Source organism: Ammospiza nelsoni, chromosome 6 (genome assembly GCF_027579445.1).
Source record: "Ammospiza nelsoni isolate bAmmNel1 chromosome 6, bAmmNel1.pri, whole genome shotgun sequence".
NCBI lineage: Eukaryota > Metazoa > Chordata > Aves > Passeriformes > Passerellidae > Ammospiza > Ammospiza nelsoni.
Window position 1 is genome coordinate 13445709 of NC_080638.1, and position 16502 is coordinate 13462210.

Genomic DNA, 16502 nt, shown 5'->3' on the forward strand with positions numbered 1-16502 from the left:
GTGATGCATGGATGTGATCAAGAACTCTTTCAATGACTGTTTTTAATCAGAAAGATTGACAATCTCTGATGAATCTCTGTGAACCTATCAGCTGAATTTCACAGAGCATCTAATCCTTACGAGATTGTTTTGGGTGCATTTATAAACTTACAGAAAAGCTTACCATGGGCTTATCTGAATATATCTATAGATATATACAAATATATCTATGTGCAGGTGGAATGTGACAGAAATTGAAGTGCAGATTCTGTCTGCCTGTTTTTGTCCTGGCACACAAAACCACACAGTATTCTTGTGAGCACCACAGAGGGATGCTCAGCCTTGTCATCCCCTCAGGGATGTGCTCAGGAGCCGTGCCCTGCTCTCCTGCTGCTGCTGACATCCCTCCTGAGCCTGCTGTCTTTTCACAGATGTGGACGAGTGTGCCCTGGGGCTGGATGACTGCCACCCAGATGCCATTTGCCAGAACACCCCGAAGCTGTACAAGTGCACGTGCAAAATGGGTTACACCGGCGAAGGGAGGAAATGTGAAGGTAAAAGGAGCAGAGCACAGCGCTCTGTCTGTGCCAGCATGGAGCATTTCTGAGAAAACAGAGCCACTGAAAATGACAAAGGATGGTTTTAAAATTAAAATAGTGATTGTTTTGTCACCTGATTTACTTCTTGTTTACAAAATCAAAGGCAAACCTTGCATGGATTTTCACCTGTTCATTTCACTCAGCCTGATAATGAGTTTGTTCTTTGTGGCCTTAAAAAGCATAAGGTAAAGCTGCCAGGGGGTTTCAGGGCGTTTTCTCAGTCATTCACAAGAAATGCATTAAATATAATGTGTTTGCAAGACAATGACCATTTTGGACAGCAGTTGCTGCTCACATTTAGGCAGTTACATCCCTGTCTATAACACTCAGGCAAGCATCCATCATACTGACTTTTGCTTTATTCCTTAGACATTGATGAATGTGACAACGACTTCAATGGGGGCTGTGTCCACGAGTGTTTCAACATTCCAGGGAATTACCGCTGCACTTGCTACGACGGCTTCATGCTGGCTCACGATGGCCACAACTGCCTGGGTAAGGGGTGTGCTCAGGGGCAGGGTGGGGAATGCTGGAACACATCCCTGGGCAGCACCTGCCCATCTCCTGGGCTCACTCAGTGCAGACAGAGAGGAAATGTTGCTTGTGAGTCTAAGGGTTTTCAGGTATTGAGGTACCACCCCAGTGTGGATCTTTCCCCCCCTCTGTAAATGAGGATAACTGTGCTATGTTTCTGTGGACTGCTTTAGGTTTAAGTGTGCCAAATGCCATCTGTTATTATGCTAAATGAGTTTATATAAAGGAACATGTGCTATCATTGTCCTCTCTGTCCCACAGTTAGCTTAGGATCAGTTGTCAGGTGTGTTTCAAGGCTTAAGGATCTTCTCTCTCAAATCTACTTGTAATTTGAGGGCTTCTCACTCTGAGTATTCCTAAAAGGAGAGGATAACTGGGAGTGTGTGTGATGGAGGCCACTGAAGAGCAGAGGGACTGAGCCTCGAGCTGGTGGAGCTGTCCTGCTTCCTGGGCACCCTGTGTGCTCACCCTGTGCCATTTGTTTTTCCAGGGATGGCTCAGTTTCCCTCTAGTGCTGCACTCCTGTGGAAGTGCCTGACACACCTCCACACCCAGGGCAGTCAGAGGGAGCCTTGCTCTCCCTGCATGGTTGCAGCTAATTTGGCTGGCTGCTCCCACTGGTGTGTGGCACATCAGCTGGGGGTCACACCATCCCCAGGCTGTAACTTCTGCAGGGACAAATCAGGAAACTCTGGAGTATTCAGTGGGATTGGGTTGGGTTTTACCTGCTTGCCTGCCCAGCTTTCTGCAGTGTAGGTGGAGGAGAGGCTGAACTCCCCAGCTTCCAAATACCTCAATAAAGTAGAGAGGGAAACAAAATATCTGCGGATGCTTTAAAATAACAGAGCATCCATCTTATTTTTGCGTTTGTGTAAAAACAGAGTGGAGTTCAGCTGAGGTTACCACGAGGGGCTGGATGTGGAGGAGCACGCTGCCCCTGACAATGGCACCAGAGGCCTGTGTGTGTTCTCCTTGTACCCAGGGCATGCTTCAGCTGAGCTCTTTGTGACCACTGACACAACCTAGGCCAAAATCTCCCACCTGCTATGTGGCTGGGGAGCTGCTCAGCATTGCATGGCAGAGCTATAAAATAAAACAAAACAAAATGTCATTGACATACAGCGAGGTTTTTACCACTGATGTGCCAATTTTGAGTTGTGATGTAAACGTTAAATAAATATTTTGGCATGCAGCAAATTGGATCACATCTTCTCTTAATCTGTTTATTTACTTTGTTCACGCCAGGGTTGCCCTCCTCTCACCCTTATTTTTGAAGATCTCTGCTGTGTGCCTGGGTTTAAGCCAAATAGACAATTACTTGTTGGAAAGAGATGATTTTTTTGAAAGCTTTCCAAGGTCTGTAAGACAGAAACATCTGCTGGAGTTCAAATCTGTAGCACTAAAGGCTCGTGGTGGCTGTTTATTCATGATTGTTTGCACATTCACATCGCTGCAGAACTCTAAAATACTCAGCTTCTTTGTGATGGAGATATGTCAGCCGCTCTTTTTCTCCAGCAGGTCACATTCCTTTGCCTCCAATTGCCTTACTCACTGCCTTCAGTGGACATTAAATCTGTTGTAATACTATGTTATGCTTCTTACTAAAAGCCTCTCTTTCTCCTCTTTTTTTTTAAAGACAGCTGTTTTCTGCCAGAAATGCAACAATGTTAAATTAAAAACATTGTACTATTAGCCAGGAACGATGAACAGAACAGGGAGCAAACATGGTGTTACAGATGAATTTGCAAATGAGACCAGTGCTTTGCCTCAGCAAGGTTTTGTTCTGTTTTTAAGGGATTGAGTGTTTTTCAGTTCCTGCTAAAAATTTCTGAAAATTAGGCTAGGAGAAGTATTTGGCACTCATGGTTTCAAAAACCTGTGCTTATTAAGGGGTAAAATTCCAAAGAATTGGAGGTTGGGATGGGCATCCTGTTGTTCAGAGGCTTAGCTGAAGATTTTCAACTCTTTGGTTGTGTTGGTTCTCTTGCAAGCAGAGCCCTTCTGTGTTCTCTGGTGTTGTTGAGACTCTGATTGTTGCAAAATCAAGATTCAAACTGCTCCCAGAACTTCTGCTCTTGTCCTTGACTGCAGTCAGTCAAGGGCAGGAGTGATGATGGGCGATGATGTCCCAGGCTTGAGGGAGGAGGATCACAAAGATCACAAACCAAGGGGTGCCTGGGTGCCTCCAGCTGGTGTCTGTCTGTCTGTCTGTGCCGTGGTGAGGGCACCAAGCTCATCTCTGCCTTTCCCTCTCTCTCTCAGACACAGACGAGTGCATGTTCAACAACGGTGGCTGCCAGCAGGTGTGTGTGAACACGGTGGGGAGCTACGAGTGCCGCTGCAAGGAGGGCTTCTTCCTCAGCGACAACCAGCACACCTGCATCCACCGCTCCGAAGGTACCGCCCGCCCTTCTAAACCCCTTCTGAAGGGCTCTCAGGGTTTTCAAAGCTGAGAAGGGGCTGGGAGTCCTGCTGCCTTTGAAAGGAGCAGCGTGTCAGGATGTTCCAAGTGGCTTTGAAGAGCTGCATCCCTTCCTCTCTTTGATGGCGGCTGTGTGTGCGGTGCTGTGCCTGCTGAAGGCTGTGCTGCCGTACCCCGGCTCCCTGCTGCTCTGCTGGGCACCAAAACTCTGCCCCAACCCAGAGAATGGCCCCAAATGCAAGTTCTGGCCATTTTCAGTTACAGGGCAATAGCTGCACTGCCTTCAGATACCTTTTAGATTCCCCGTAGAATGTTTAGGTTTCAGCTGAGAGATTTATTGTTTGTCAGCCCCAAAGGTATTCAAATCTCGTGCTTTGTTTTGAGTGAAACCTTTGTGAAGCGACCTTTGAGAGATCAGAGTCTTGGATATCTGATTAGGCATCAGATGGAACAAAATTATTTTGGATGCCCTCAGGGGATGCTTTAAAGTGGTTGCTCAGATCAGGGAGTTGTCCATTGAACTGTACAGTGAAAATCTCAGTAAGAAGTGCTTAGAGCTGCAAGGCTGTCTTTAATCTATGGCTTATTGTTGGCATAACTATAAGAGGAATCTGAGCATGAATAAACAAATCTCACTCTAAAAAATCCCCAAAGTGAAGAGATCAACATTTGTAGACATATATGGCCATCCACAGATGAGGGTGCTGAGGTGGCTGCCATCTGACAGAGCTGAACTGATCTTCTGTTTGGGTTAAGAATTTGTGTCCTCAGCTCCTCTGGCCCTGTGCTTGGTCCCACAGGGGTCTGGTTCAGCCTGCCACTGCAGGGGCTGGGCCAGGCACAGCAGGGCTGTGAGTTCGTGTGCACCCATGGAGGGGCTCTCTAAGCACTGAAATTGGTTGCTTGAGCTCCTTGTCTTGTCTGATGCTGAGAGGAAAAACTTCCAATTCCTTTTTCATACTTGCTGCTGCTTGAGTGCCTTCTACTCTCTTGAACTGACAGCAGCAGCATTCCCTGTCACCAATATTTGCTCCCTTCTTTGTACCTTTGGAATTCTGTCTCTTTTCTTAAAGATGCATTTAATTTCTCTTAATGTTTTTTTCCCCTAAAAGGCCCTTTTTCCATAATAACAAACATCCATTAAACATAGGTATTTTTCTTTGAAAGGGAAAACAAAGAGGACAAAAAAGATGGATTTTCCCCATAAAATCTATCTAATAAGATACATCTTTATCAAAACCAGTCTTAAGAAAAAAAACCTCAGCTCACTGTTTTGCCTGATACATTCTTGTTCTTAGTAAAACATTGAGGTGGTTGTTTTGCTTTCTTTGAAAGCCATTTTTTCAGGTTTCATGGTGTGACCCTTTCCTGCCTACCTTACCCCCTCCCCCCTTCATTACTGTAAAGTGCTGCTGAGGATTCCCCACCTTTTTTTACCTTTTTTTACCTTTTTTTTACCTTTTTTTTTTCCCTTGGGTGGGCATGTCTGTTGTAAGCCAAATCTCACTTCTTTATCTTTCCCCTCACTTTGTTCTCTGCTTTTCTGCTCATTTCTGGGATTTCTGCTCTCTGCCTCGTGTATGCATTGCTCAGTGTTTGTACTTTGTTGGTTCTGAGACCTCACAGCATTGATCAAAGCAGATTTTGGCTCCTACTGCCTAGACTATCCATTCAGTTTTGCTTCTTATCTGTAAAGTGAGGGGATATTTCCTTCCCTGTCTCCCAGCCCCCTTAAAATTTCCATATATCAATGCCTGGGGCACCTTCCCTGTGGGCTGCAATATTGGCATTTAAACCCACAGGAGCAGAGGGACCTGGAGGTTAAACCACAGGAACTGAGGGTGTCCTGGGAAGTTGTGCACAGTCCTGTTTTTAATCCTTGTTTTCCTGCTGGAATGGGCTGCTCTTCTTCTGTGTGGGAGAAGGAATTACCCAGGGAGGGTGTTAGAGCAGCTGGCAGGGCAGCCATGCATGTGCACCTTGTGTCTGGTTCCACTTGCTCCATAATAGGGAATGCAAAAGCTTGATGGAAAACAGAGTTTTTTGTGAGTAAATACCTGGTGCATCTTTGTGGCTGCCTTTGCTCTAGCTGGCAAATCTTGCTGCTCTCCCTTGTGGTATCTCACAGTCACAGCTGGGCTGGATTGGTGGGAATGGAGGGGATCTGAGGGATGAAAGGCACCTTGGAATCCTGTGTAAACTCACAGGGCACATCCCAGCTGTCCCTGCTGGAGCCTTGGCTGCAGAGAGCAGGGAGAGCTGGGGAGCTTTTGGGGAGAAATTGCCTTAACACAAGGATGAAAGACTAAAGCACTCCTGGGATGTCCTGCTCTGATGCTCTGCTGATGCTCCTCACCATTTTTCTGTTCTCTCAGAATGTCTGGTAGCTCTTTGCATCCTCTCTTTCTGTCCTGCAGAATGCCTGCTTGAGCCTGCCCTAACCATGTAGGCCTTAATGCTCTTAGCAGATGGGGAATGTTGTCCTGACACCTTCTGTGCAAAAAAATACAAATATTTAAACCCAGATCATACATGTAAGAGATTAATTTAGTGTGACCTGATAGGGAAATACTGCTGGCTTTTTTTGCCTGCATTCTGCCAGTGACAGGAGTGCTCAGGTTTCCTGGTAACTTCAAGAAGGTCCTGTCATCAGAAAGGTCCCACCTGGCTCAGGATCTGCTCAACCACAAAGGCACTGGAGTCACCTCTCCTGGCTGAGTGGGACAATCCAGAGCCATCCATCCCAGGATATTTGTGGGTCAGTAGGGCAGAGTCTCTTACAGCACAAATTGTGTGTCTGGGAAGTGTGTGGGGAGATTTGAGCAAAATCTGCTTGGGGTTTGTTTGTGGAGCACAGTCTGCCATTGCAACAGCACTGGAACAATGTGACCTGGGAGACTGTGTGTGCACCAAGGGGTTTGCAGCCACACAGCATTTATGGCTTTACAGACATCTCCTTAATAATACAACCTTGTAAAAGGGGGCTGAGAGAGATCTACCAGCTTTGGAAACAAGAGCAGTCCCAAAGTAAATGCTGGAATGTGTGGATGTGGGTATCCTCTATGGAACTGCCTTTTAGGTCAGCCGGATTCTGGTGGGTTTGGTGGAGTACCTTGTTCCACAATGGATACCTTGTTATTAAAATCCATCCTGGTCTGGAAAGCACAGTTTGAGCTTTCTATGGAGACCTGATTGAAGTCTGCTCCCTCAGAATGGAGCAATCCCAAATGGAGCATATAAACCATTTGTTTGGTGCCAGTGAACTTTACCAAAGTACCTGCTTGAGCAGTTTCCCCTTTGGTAGCTCAATAGAGACAAAAGAATAACTTTGTTGACAGAAACTAAGCTGCTAATTCTCTTAATGCTCTCTAACCCCTCCGAGCTAACAGAGCAAACCATGCTGCATGCTTAAGAGCAGAACTTTGACAAAAACACCAGAGCTAATGAGGCTAATTTGTGGCCTCATGGGTTGTCTCCTTCCTTGACTGACACAATAATGGGTGACAGCTTTCCTGTGGGCTCCTTGGGCTGTGCCTGTGTGCTGCAGGATTTGGAGCCTCATTGTCTTGCTGGACTTGTGGAGAGCCCTCACTGTGGGAAAGGAATCAAAAAGCCAGCAGAGCAGAATAATCTGGGCTCTGCAGTGTCCATTCTTTTGTTGCTTAAAGCTGTCTTAATAGAGAAAGGGTCCTGTAGCTGGTGCTCCAGGGGGTGAGAATAGCAGTGTGGAGAAAGGACCTAATTGAAGTGGAGTGGAATAATGGTGACCTCTGCCTCACAATGCAGGGGGTTTGCTTCTCTTGGTAGTAAGGCTGAAAAAAGGGCTGGGTAAGTTTAAAAAATATACAGGGTGTGGAACTGACAGTCCCTTTCCTGCAGCATGGTCACCCTTGCTGTTCTGCTTCTGACTGTACCTCTGCTCAGCTCCAGAGAAGTTCCCTGGGGTGGAGTGGGATCAGCCCTGGCAGCCAAAGAATGTTCCACCTGGTCTTCATAAATGGAATGTTCTCACTGGGAAGAAAGAGCACTTTGGTGTAACTTGTCCTTTTAAGGGATCCAAATGTGCCCAGACAGAGAATTTGATGGTAAAGGTGTGCTCTCTGTACACCCAAGGACAGCATTGAGATGTCCTCTCTTTGCTGGTTTTGTAGAGGACTCCATCAAAACCCTGTGGTATTCTGTTAAAAGCACACCTCTTTGTTTAATTTGGTCTGTTGATGCCATTGGGTAACTCAGCCAGCTGCTGGGTGTTGTTGTGTTGTGTGTGTGCAGGCTGCACCACCTTCTTGCAAATGGCAAAGACACTGCTTGCACTGAGCCATGGAGCAAGGGGAAAGAAGCTCTGGCAATAATTTTAGAAACTACTCCTCCCTGTTTAATTGACTTTATATTTTTTTGCAAAGGCCAAGAAAAGCACTTTGGCAATTAAATGCTGTGCACGAGCTGGCAGAGATAAAAATGGCAGGAGGTGTAGCAAAGGAAATCCAGTCATTAGTGTCACATTGGTTCTTCATTTGGTTAAAGCAGACACTAGCACTAAATTCTGCCTAACTGGGAAGATGTGTAGAAATACAGAACACTGTGATAATACCCAGTGAGGTTATCTTGGGTGGTGTGTACTGAAATCAGTAAAAAAAAAAAAAAAAAAAGAAAAGAAAATGGTTAACAATAAAGAGAATTAATGTATAGCATGCGTGCAATCTGCATGTTGGCCTGCTCTGAGATAGGACTCAACACTTGGTCACTGCTGAGATAGGTTATGGCTCTGGGAATTTGCTTTGTAAGCCAGGAATTGAAATTGGGTTGAGCCCTGTGATTGCTGTTCTAAACATTCCTGTGTCAGCAGGCTGCTTTTTTCAGCAGAGAAATAGGAACTTCATTTTAGACTTGGACATTGCCACTTTTGTAAAAGGAATGAGGAGGTTTTATGAACACCTAGAAGTATAAAGTGAGAGCATTGGATGAGAATGCAGGTGCTGTACAAATCTGTGGATGTTGCTCTTTGACCTTGCAGTCAAATAAATGATCACAGAAGGGTTATTGACTTTGCAGGACTGGACTCACTGCCTTTCCTCTCTGAAACTTCTTGTCCCAACCCTGCAGGGCCTTCCCAGAGCCAGAGGCTCAGTCTGTGTGTGTTGAAGTGACCTTGTTGCTTGCACACAGGGCTGCTGAGGGTGCTGATGCTCTGGCACCTTTCCTGTTTTACAGAAGGCATGAGCTGCATGAACAAAGACCATGGCTGTGCCCACATCTGCAGAGAAACACCCAAAGGAGGAGTTGCCTGTGAATGCCGACCGGGATTTGAGCTGTCTAAGAACCAGAGGAGCTGCATTTGTAGGCAACATTCTGCATGTGCTTATGGTTCCCAAAGTGAACAGTGAGATGGGGCTTGGTGTGTTTTAGCTAACATGGCACACCTGAGCTGTGTGTGTTTGAACTGAACCAGAATTGGTGTCTTTTCTGGGCACTGTCACACAGGTCTGTTGATTGCTGTGTGTCTGTAGTTTGGGACTTGTGCCATCAGTCATAACACCTGGAAGTTCAGCTCCATGAGGGAGCTGTGCAGTGTCTCACAGTGCCCTTCAGGACAGGGCTGCACTGCATGCTCAGGTGGCAGTGGGACAGCACAGGGTCCCTCAGAAGTGCTGGAAGTGAGAGTGCCCTGTGTTTTCTCCCCAGTGACATGCAACCACGGGAATGGGGGCTGCCAGCACACGTGTGACGATGCTGAGCACGGGCCTGTCTGTGGATGCCACCCCAAGTACGTCATGCACCTGGATGGCAAAACCTGCCTGGGTCAGTATGCACTGCAGGGAAGGGCTTTGCTGGGGATCCCCAGCTCCAGGGGGTGTGGTGCTGCTCTGTGGGCAAGATTAGTGCTCCTCATAATGGTATGGCTAGAAAATGTCAAGGAGTTCAAAATGAAGGAACCTGATAGTGCATGGGTGAGTTGGGTGGGTCCAGGCAAGTTATGCTTCCCTATTTAAGCAGCTACCTAATGCTGTTGCAACCTGTCATTATCACTGGTCCCCCTGAAACAGGAGGCCTGTCACTAACCAAAGCAGGTTTCCTTCCCTCTGGGACATTTTAGGTTTATTTTCTTCAGTAGTGTGAGCAAGGAATACTTCTGTAAAAACTGGGACTCTGAAATCAATTAATGTGTAGTTTTGGCAAGGCAGTTATCCAGTAAAGAAAGCACTTAAGATTTATAAACTCTTGCAGTCTCTGGGAGAGTTTGTTGTCTGTTGATTGAAATCAAATGCTGAGGCATGACTGGCTGGTTGTTGTAATTAGCCCACGATGGATGATGACAGGGCACTCCTAACAGAGCAGCTCCGTCAGCTCTTTCATCTTGCTGCTGTTCACTACATCTGTAGCACATCTTTTGTTTTGTTAAGGACACTGAAGCAAACATGGCTTGTAAGGAAGCCACAAAAGCAAAACATTCTCATGGTTTTGACTGAAGGGTCTTCATGATTTTTATTACTACTTGCTCTTGAAAAATAACTTATTTCTGCTTGGTCAGTTCTGACTGTCCCTGATTCAGTGTGTGATGGAGCTCTTTGTGTGTGTTGGATGTCAGATGAGTCAGGGCACCTTTACTCACTTGCTTTTTTCATGCTCCTTACAGAGAGGGAAGAAGCTGCTGTTGAAGTTTCTGAGGGAAACACCACAGCAGCAGCTGATGTGGACAAGAGAGTGAAGCGGCGCTTGCTTATGGGTAAAAGTGCTGATCCAAAATAATTCTGCTGCTTGTTGAAACCTTTTAGACTGAAGAATTAGTGTGGGGCTTTTTTGGGGTTTTTTTTATGATTACCTGCAGCTCTGGGCTGAATTCTGCCTAAGATGATCCACTCTCTCTTCAGGAAATAATGTTATTCCCTAGTGTTCAGACATGTAATGAATAGCCTTGTTTTCAAAAAGAACGGCAGAGGAAGAAAGAAGATGCATTCTGTCTTTCCTTGGAGATTGGATACAGCCTGCCAATACTGCATGTGAGATGAGAGACTGGGAAGGAATAAACCAGTAAAGTTCTCAAAACTTGGCAATAAGTAGCATATGCTTGATGCTGCAGAAAATGAGGATACAGAGCTAGAAAGTAGATTTCAAAAAGCAGACATAAAAAAGCATTCTTTGCAGCTCTCTCAATCAATACATGCAATGTAAAATTGTATTTGTCCAGCCAGTTAAACTAACTGAGGTAGTTAGACTGATGACAAGAGGATGAATTCAAAAAAGAGTGAGTTATTTCTGTTTGGTTGGATGTGAAGGACTGTGTTTAGGAGTGCTCACTATCAAGGTTTGGTGAGATTCAGGCATGGTTGGCATAGCAGGGAGTTTGTTAAGGATAGTTAGTAAGTAAGGACAGTTAGTAAGTTAGAGGAACAAACTTTGGTGGGAATGGCACCTGGGCTCCCAGGCTGAGGGAATGCTCATGGGGGTGTTACCCACCATGGCTGGGAGCATGGGCAGTAGGGAAGAGGAGTTGGGAGGGACTCAAGAAAACTCATTTAGTAGTGCTGAGTGTAACCTGGTGTCTCATTGGTGGGAAGTGTCAGGGGATCAGCCAGAATCCACTGTGGGCATAAGGAACCTGACTGGCAGTAACAGATTCATCACCAAGGAGCAGGGATTTGTGTTTCAGACACAAAAGGAATGCATTTTGGTTTGTAGAGTTCCCACAAAAAGCCTGGAAGTAGCTGAGGCAGGGATTTTGCCAACACATGTATTTAGCAGTTGCTGGTGTGTTCTGGGCTGAGTGTTTGAATAGCAGCGTGTTGGGGCTGTGCCTTGTGTGCCACGGTGTTTCTGGTGCCACTGCGGTTTCCCTGAGCTGTGTCTCGTTGCAGAGACGTGCGCGGTGAACAACGGCGGCTGCGACCGCACCTGCAAGGACACCTCCACCGGAGTGCACTGCAGCTGCCCCGTGGGCTTCACCCTCCAGTTCGATGGCAAGACATGCAAAGGTGGGCTTTGTACCCCTGCTAGGTGTTCCCAGGCCCTGCAAGATACACATCTCCAAACAGAGGCAGCCCAGAGGAAAGCTGCTGTGTGCGGTCTGACCGCAGGAAGGATTGCACAGGGGTAGAGGCCGTGCTTTGCTTCACATCAGGGGTATCGTGCAGAGAATCTCTTCTTCTCTGCCCTCCCACTCTCCACTTCCACCTCCTGTGCCTCGTTTTCCAGAGGTCAGGTTTGGGAGAGCTGAACCAGCAAACAGAGGTCAGCACTGGCAGGTGTGGGTGCTCACAGGTACCCAACAGCCTGGCTGGGCATCAGGAGAGCTGGTGAGTAAACACCAGTGTGTAAACAGGGATGTGTTTTATAAATATGCACTGCTCCAAGCAGCTCTAATGAGAGCTCTGGCAAGCAGCAAAGGCACGATTAGGTTGTATATTATATTGCTTTTCCAGTAATTACATGTTAAGGCTGTTCTGCTAAGTAAAAATGATGAAATCCCCAGGCCCGAGTCAATTAATATTAGATAAAGGCCTCATTCTAATGTTGCCATGAAAAGGACGGGGTAGTTCAGGAAGTCTCTGCCTGAGATTTCTGCAGGGCTTACAGAAAGGAAATGGAGAGAATGTTTAAAATACTGAAACCTCTTAGAGAGCCTTGGAGCCAAAGTGTTTCCAAACATAACTTAGGGAATGGTCTTTTATGAATGCATTACCCAACTGCAACTGGCAGGAATACATTAAATGAGAGCAAATAACACTGTCCTGGGGCTGAATGGGCTGGATCATTCTTAAGAGTTGGATCTGATCTTCCTTCCTTCCTTAATTTGTGGGAGTCTCACCAGATTTTGTTTCTGGGCTCCTCCAAGTGACTGGACGTGACTATTTTCTGAATCTGGCAGTGGGAGTAGGTTGAGTGCTGAAGCTCTGTGTTAATTTGCTGAAGCCTTTTTTTGGTTTTGTTTTGTTACAGATATTGATGAATGCCAGTCCAATAATGGAGGTTGTGATCATTTCTGTAAAAACACTGTTGGCAGTTTTGATTGCAGCTGCAGAAAAGGATTTAAATTATTAACAGATGAGAAGTCCTGTCAAGGTATGTGCACTGGAGAGACAATGGTACAACAAAAGTAGGACAAATCAGCGTGGCTTGGACATCTACTACAATGATGAAGTGATAATGGACTCCAGAATAATTTCTGTTCCTCAGCTTGAATTTTTTTCTTCTGAAACAGCTGTTGAGTTAATACAGTTGGCTTGATGCTATTGTAGGAGATAAGTTTAATGGCACAGTGAGCTATTATCTGGAAGGGACAGAGACAACATCATATTAAAAAGCTCTCTATGAGGTTAATGCTTCCCCCCGCCTTGATGATCTTAAAATAATTTACAGGGAAAATTAGGCAATGTCTCTCTCTCCATTTTCCTGACTGATTCACCATTGCAGTGAAACTATTATTTCTTAATAGGATATTTAGTTGCCATGAGCTCATTATTAAAGGAAAAAGATATGATGTGATCTCTGAAATTATGGGTCTGTAGACAGAATGGAATCTCTGTTCCCTAAAACATCATGGAGCATTTGCTTTTGAGGATGACATGGATTTTCCTGTGAGACTCACAAAGCATATTTGCTTTGCTCTATAGTGGTTTGTACATATAGATTTAGCAATTCTATTTAAGCTGCTTAAATGCACAAAAAATGTGAAGATCAAAATGGTCTGTGCTTGTGGAAAAGCAACAGGATGAAACAATGTCAATTGAGTCAGCCAAGTGGTGAATTATGTGATTTCCTAGGCAACCAGATGACATTAAAGGTGAATTTCAGAAAACTGAACTGACCAAGAGAAAGTAATTTTCACCTGAGTTTTTTTGTGCATTCTTATCCCTTATAAATAGGCAAAGAAGGACAACTATTTATATGGAAAAACTTACTGTATAAACATCTGATTTTTGAGATTTTTTTGGATTTTATTTAAATGAAATCTGTTTATGACTGTATCTTAAAGCCTTCCATCTCCCTTTTGTCCCTGTCACTTCTGTTGCTTTCCCTAGCCTGTTTCAGAAGTGATATCATGCTTCATGCCAAAGCCCGAGAAAAAAGACTGATGAAAAGTGCTAGTGAAGTTGATGTAAACTTTTTGTGTGTCTTGCAATGTTCTTACCTGGCATGCAAAATATACTAGCACAGAAATTTTTGGTGCTTTTGATGGTATAATGAATGTTCATTCTCAGGGAGCACTGTGATTTTCAGCAGACCTCAATCAGGCGCTGTATGTTCAAATAGAACTTCATTTAGGGAGGAAAAAACAGAGGCAATACTTTTACTTTCTAAGTAGAGTGATCCTAATGAAATAAGAGTTTTCAGCTGCAGGCTCTCAGGGCTCCCTGGGCAGCCTGGGGGGTGCTGATGTCCCTCTGTCCCCTTTGTCCCCTGCAGACATCGACGAGTGCTCCTTCGAGCGCGCGTGCGACCACACGTGCACCAACCAGCCCGGCGCCTTCCAGTGCTCCTGCAACAAGGGGTATGCCCTCTATGGCTTCACCCACTGTGGAGGTGAGTCACAGACACAGCACAGACCCTGGCACAGGCACAGCCTCCCCCTGCCCTGCAGGACACACACTGCGGCAGACCCAGGTGTCCTACGGAGCAAATTTTACCCCTTGCTGTGATAATGAGACACAGGAAAAGGAGGAACTGATCCTGCTCATTCCTGGCTTTGCTCAAGCGATTTTTGCCTTTACACCCTGCATGCAAAAGGGACCTGTAGCTATTAGGAGAAACTGATGGGTTTTGTGCTTGGATCTAAAGTCCATAATTCAATGTTCACATGCAGAAGAATCATTGACTTCAGTGAAAAGTCACTGGAGTAGGGCTTGAACAGGAAGCTCTGAATGACTCTGAAAATTACAATTCTGCAGGTGCATGTGTCAGGTCCTCATGTGATGTAGGCTGGAATTTAGCTGATGTAGTGCCACTTTGCACTGGCCAAGATTAATACTCTTAAATTTTTATGTCTTTCCTACAAGGAAAGAGCAAGTTGTTCATAGAAGCTCAAATATTTGACAAATTCCCAGAATTAACATGAGGAAACATGAATAACTGGGACACTAAATGGAATCAAGCTTGTTTTATATAAGCTTTAGGCAAGACCTTAGTGAGTCCAAAGTTTACTAAATTCTGAGTAAGACCTGTTTATTTCTGAGGCAGAATGAGCACAGTTGGAGATAACAATTCAGAAATCCCTGTGTGCCTGTCTGTTCTACCCTCTGCCTCTAGAAATTCTGCAAATAAATTACAGAGCTACAACATCACCGTGTTTTATCCTGATGAAATGGGAACTTATCTGGATAAGGAATAGCACTGTCATGTGCTCTACTTAGTAAGAGACAACTTCTGATTAATTCCTCTGCATTAATTCAATTTCTTTTGGCTACCAGTGAGGAAAAGGAGTTGTAATTTTGCTGTTGGCTGCTAATTGGCCTTTTCTTGTCATACCCCTGTGCAGAAGATGTTAATTAATCCTCATACCACAGTAAGTCCCTCATTGACTGGCAATCACAGGCTGGTCAGAGCTGATAGGACACTCAGAATACACCTTCTGACCTCTGTGGGAGAAGTCAGTAAGTGCTGAAGAGAGGTTGGAATCATAAGAAAAGGTAAATGAAAACCAAAGATTTGTGGTATTTTAGGTAGCAGTACCAGTTTAAGGTGTTGCCTTCTTTCTCCATTATTCCTCTGCTTCTCATTCCTACCCCTGCTGTCTCAGTTCTGTTAAAAGCACATTTCCCCCAAATCAGACTGGTTTTGTAATGTGTTTCACAGTGTTTTCTAACAAATTGTCACTTAGAGGGTGTCCAGTCTGGGGACAGCAGTGACTGGAACTTAGCAGCATTGAGATAAGTGTGTGTGGAAGCAGGTACCCTCAGATGGACAAACGTGATGGGGCTTTGATCAGGCTTCCTGATGGCAGCTTTCTGGGTTTGTGTACAATTGCCATAAAGCCCTGGGAGAGAAGGGAAGCCCTCCTCAGGGTGCATCTGAGCAGCAAAGACAGAGACCTTTGCATTTCCCTTTGTTGAAATTCATGAGATTCCCATTGACCCATTTCTGCAGGCAGTCAAGGTCCCTCTGAATAGTGGCACAACCATCTGGTGCATCGGCCACTCCTCCCAGTTTTGTCTCATCTGTGACCTTGCTGAGGGTGAACTCTTGTCCCACCATGCAGGTTTAATGAGGAGGATAAATTGCACTGGCCCCAGTGCTGACCCTGCATGCAGCACTGCTCAATGCTGCATCCTGCAGCAGCATGCAAGGGTGCACCAGAGGCAGCATGTGCTGTGCTGGCAGTAATTTCTCCTCCTCTTGGCATTTCCTGGGCAGGACAAGGCTCCAAAATTGGATAATTGGCCAAAAGAGACAGGAAGGACACAATGGTGGTGTTTGCCCAAAGAGCCAAAGTGTTCCACAGTAGTTGCATCTATCAGAGCACTTTGGAGCATTGGTCAGTGTGAATCCTGCCCTGTTCTCTGTTTTTATTTAAAATTAGAAATTTTAATTAACCAGGCACAGTGCAACACAGATTTGACTTGATCTGCTTTTCTTAGAGTTGATTTGTTATCATGTTGCTGAGGCCGGATATTGTTTAATTATGAGCCACCAGTATCTGGTCTGCTTTGATATTTATCCAGGGATTTCCATGAAGACAAACTGTTTCTCTTGAAACTGGGTGTCCAGGTAGCATCCCTGAAGAGTCTCTTCAAGACCCTACTGAGCAGTTTTTGTGCCCACATTTACCTGGTGGAATTGCAGTGCATAACTTTGGGAAGAGCAACTTTTTAAAAGCACCTTTACCTTTGCTCTGCAGATATTAATGAATGTAGCATCAACAATGGTGGCTGTCAGCAGCTGTGTGTGAACACACTGGGAGATTATGAATGCCTGTGCCAGCCTAACTACAAGCTACACTGGAATAAAAAGGACTGTGTTGGTAAGGTGTCTAATAA

The 16502-nt window shown here is 45.3% G+C and overlaps 1 protein-coding gene across 1 annotated transcript in view; it reads left to right on the forward strand.

The window, feature by feature from the left end:
* Positions 1–16502, forward strand: part of SCUBE2 (signal peptide, CUB domain and EGF like domain containing 2) — a 35081-nt gene that overhangs the window by 2557 nt on the left and 16022 nt on the right. Inside the window, exons 2-11 of the mRNA XM_059474521.1 lie at positions 411–533; positions 948–1073; positions 3375–3509; positions 8746–8871; positions 9217–9333; positions 10169–10258; positions 11388–11504; positions 12469–12591; positions 13936–14052; positions 16364–16486. Coding sequence (XP_059330504.1) covers positions 411–533; positions 948–1073; positions 3375–3509; positions 8746–8871; positions 9217–9333; positions 10169–10258; positions 11388–11504; positions 12469–12591; positions 13936–14052; positions 16364–16486 — 1197 coding nt within the window. The remainder of the gene's footprint in view (positions 1–410; positions 534–947; positions 1074–3374; positions 3510–8745; positions 8872–9216; positions 9334–10168; positions 10259–11387; positions 11505–12468; positions 12592–13935; positions 14053–16363; positions 16487–16502) is intronic.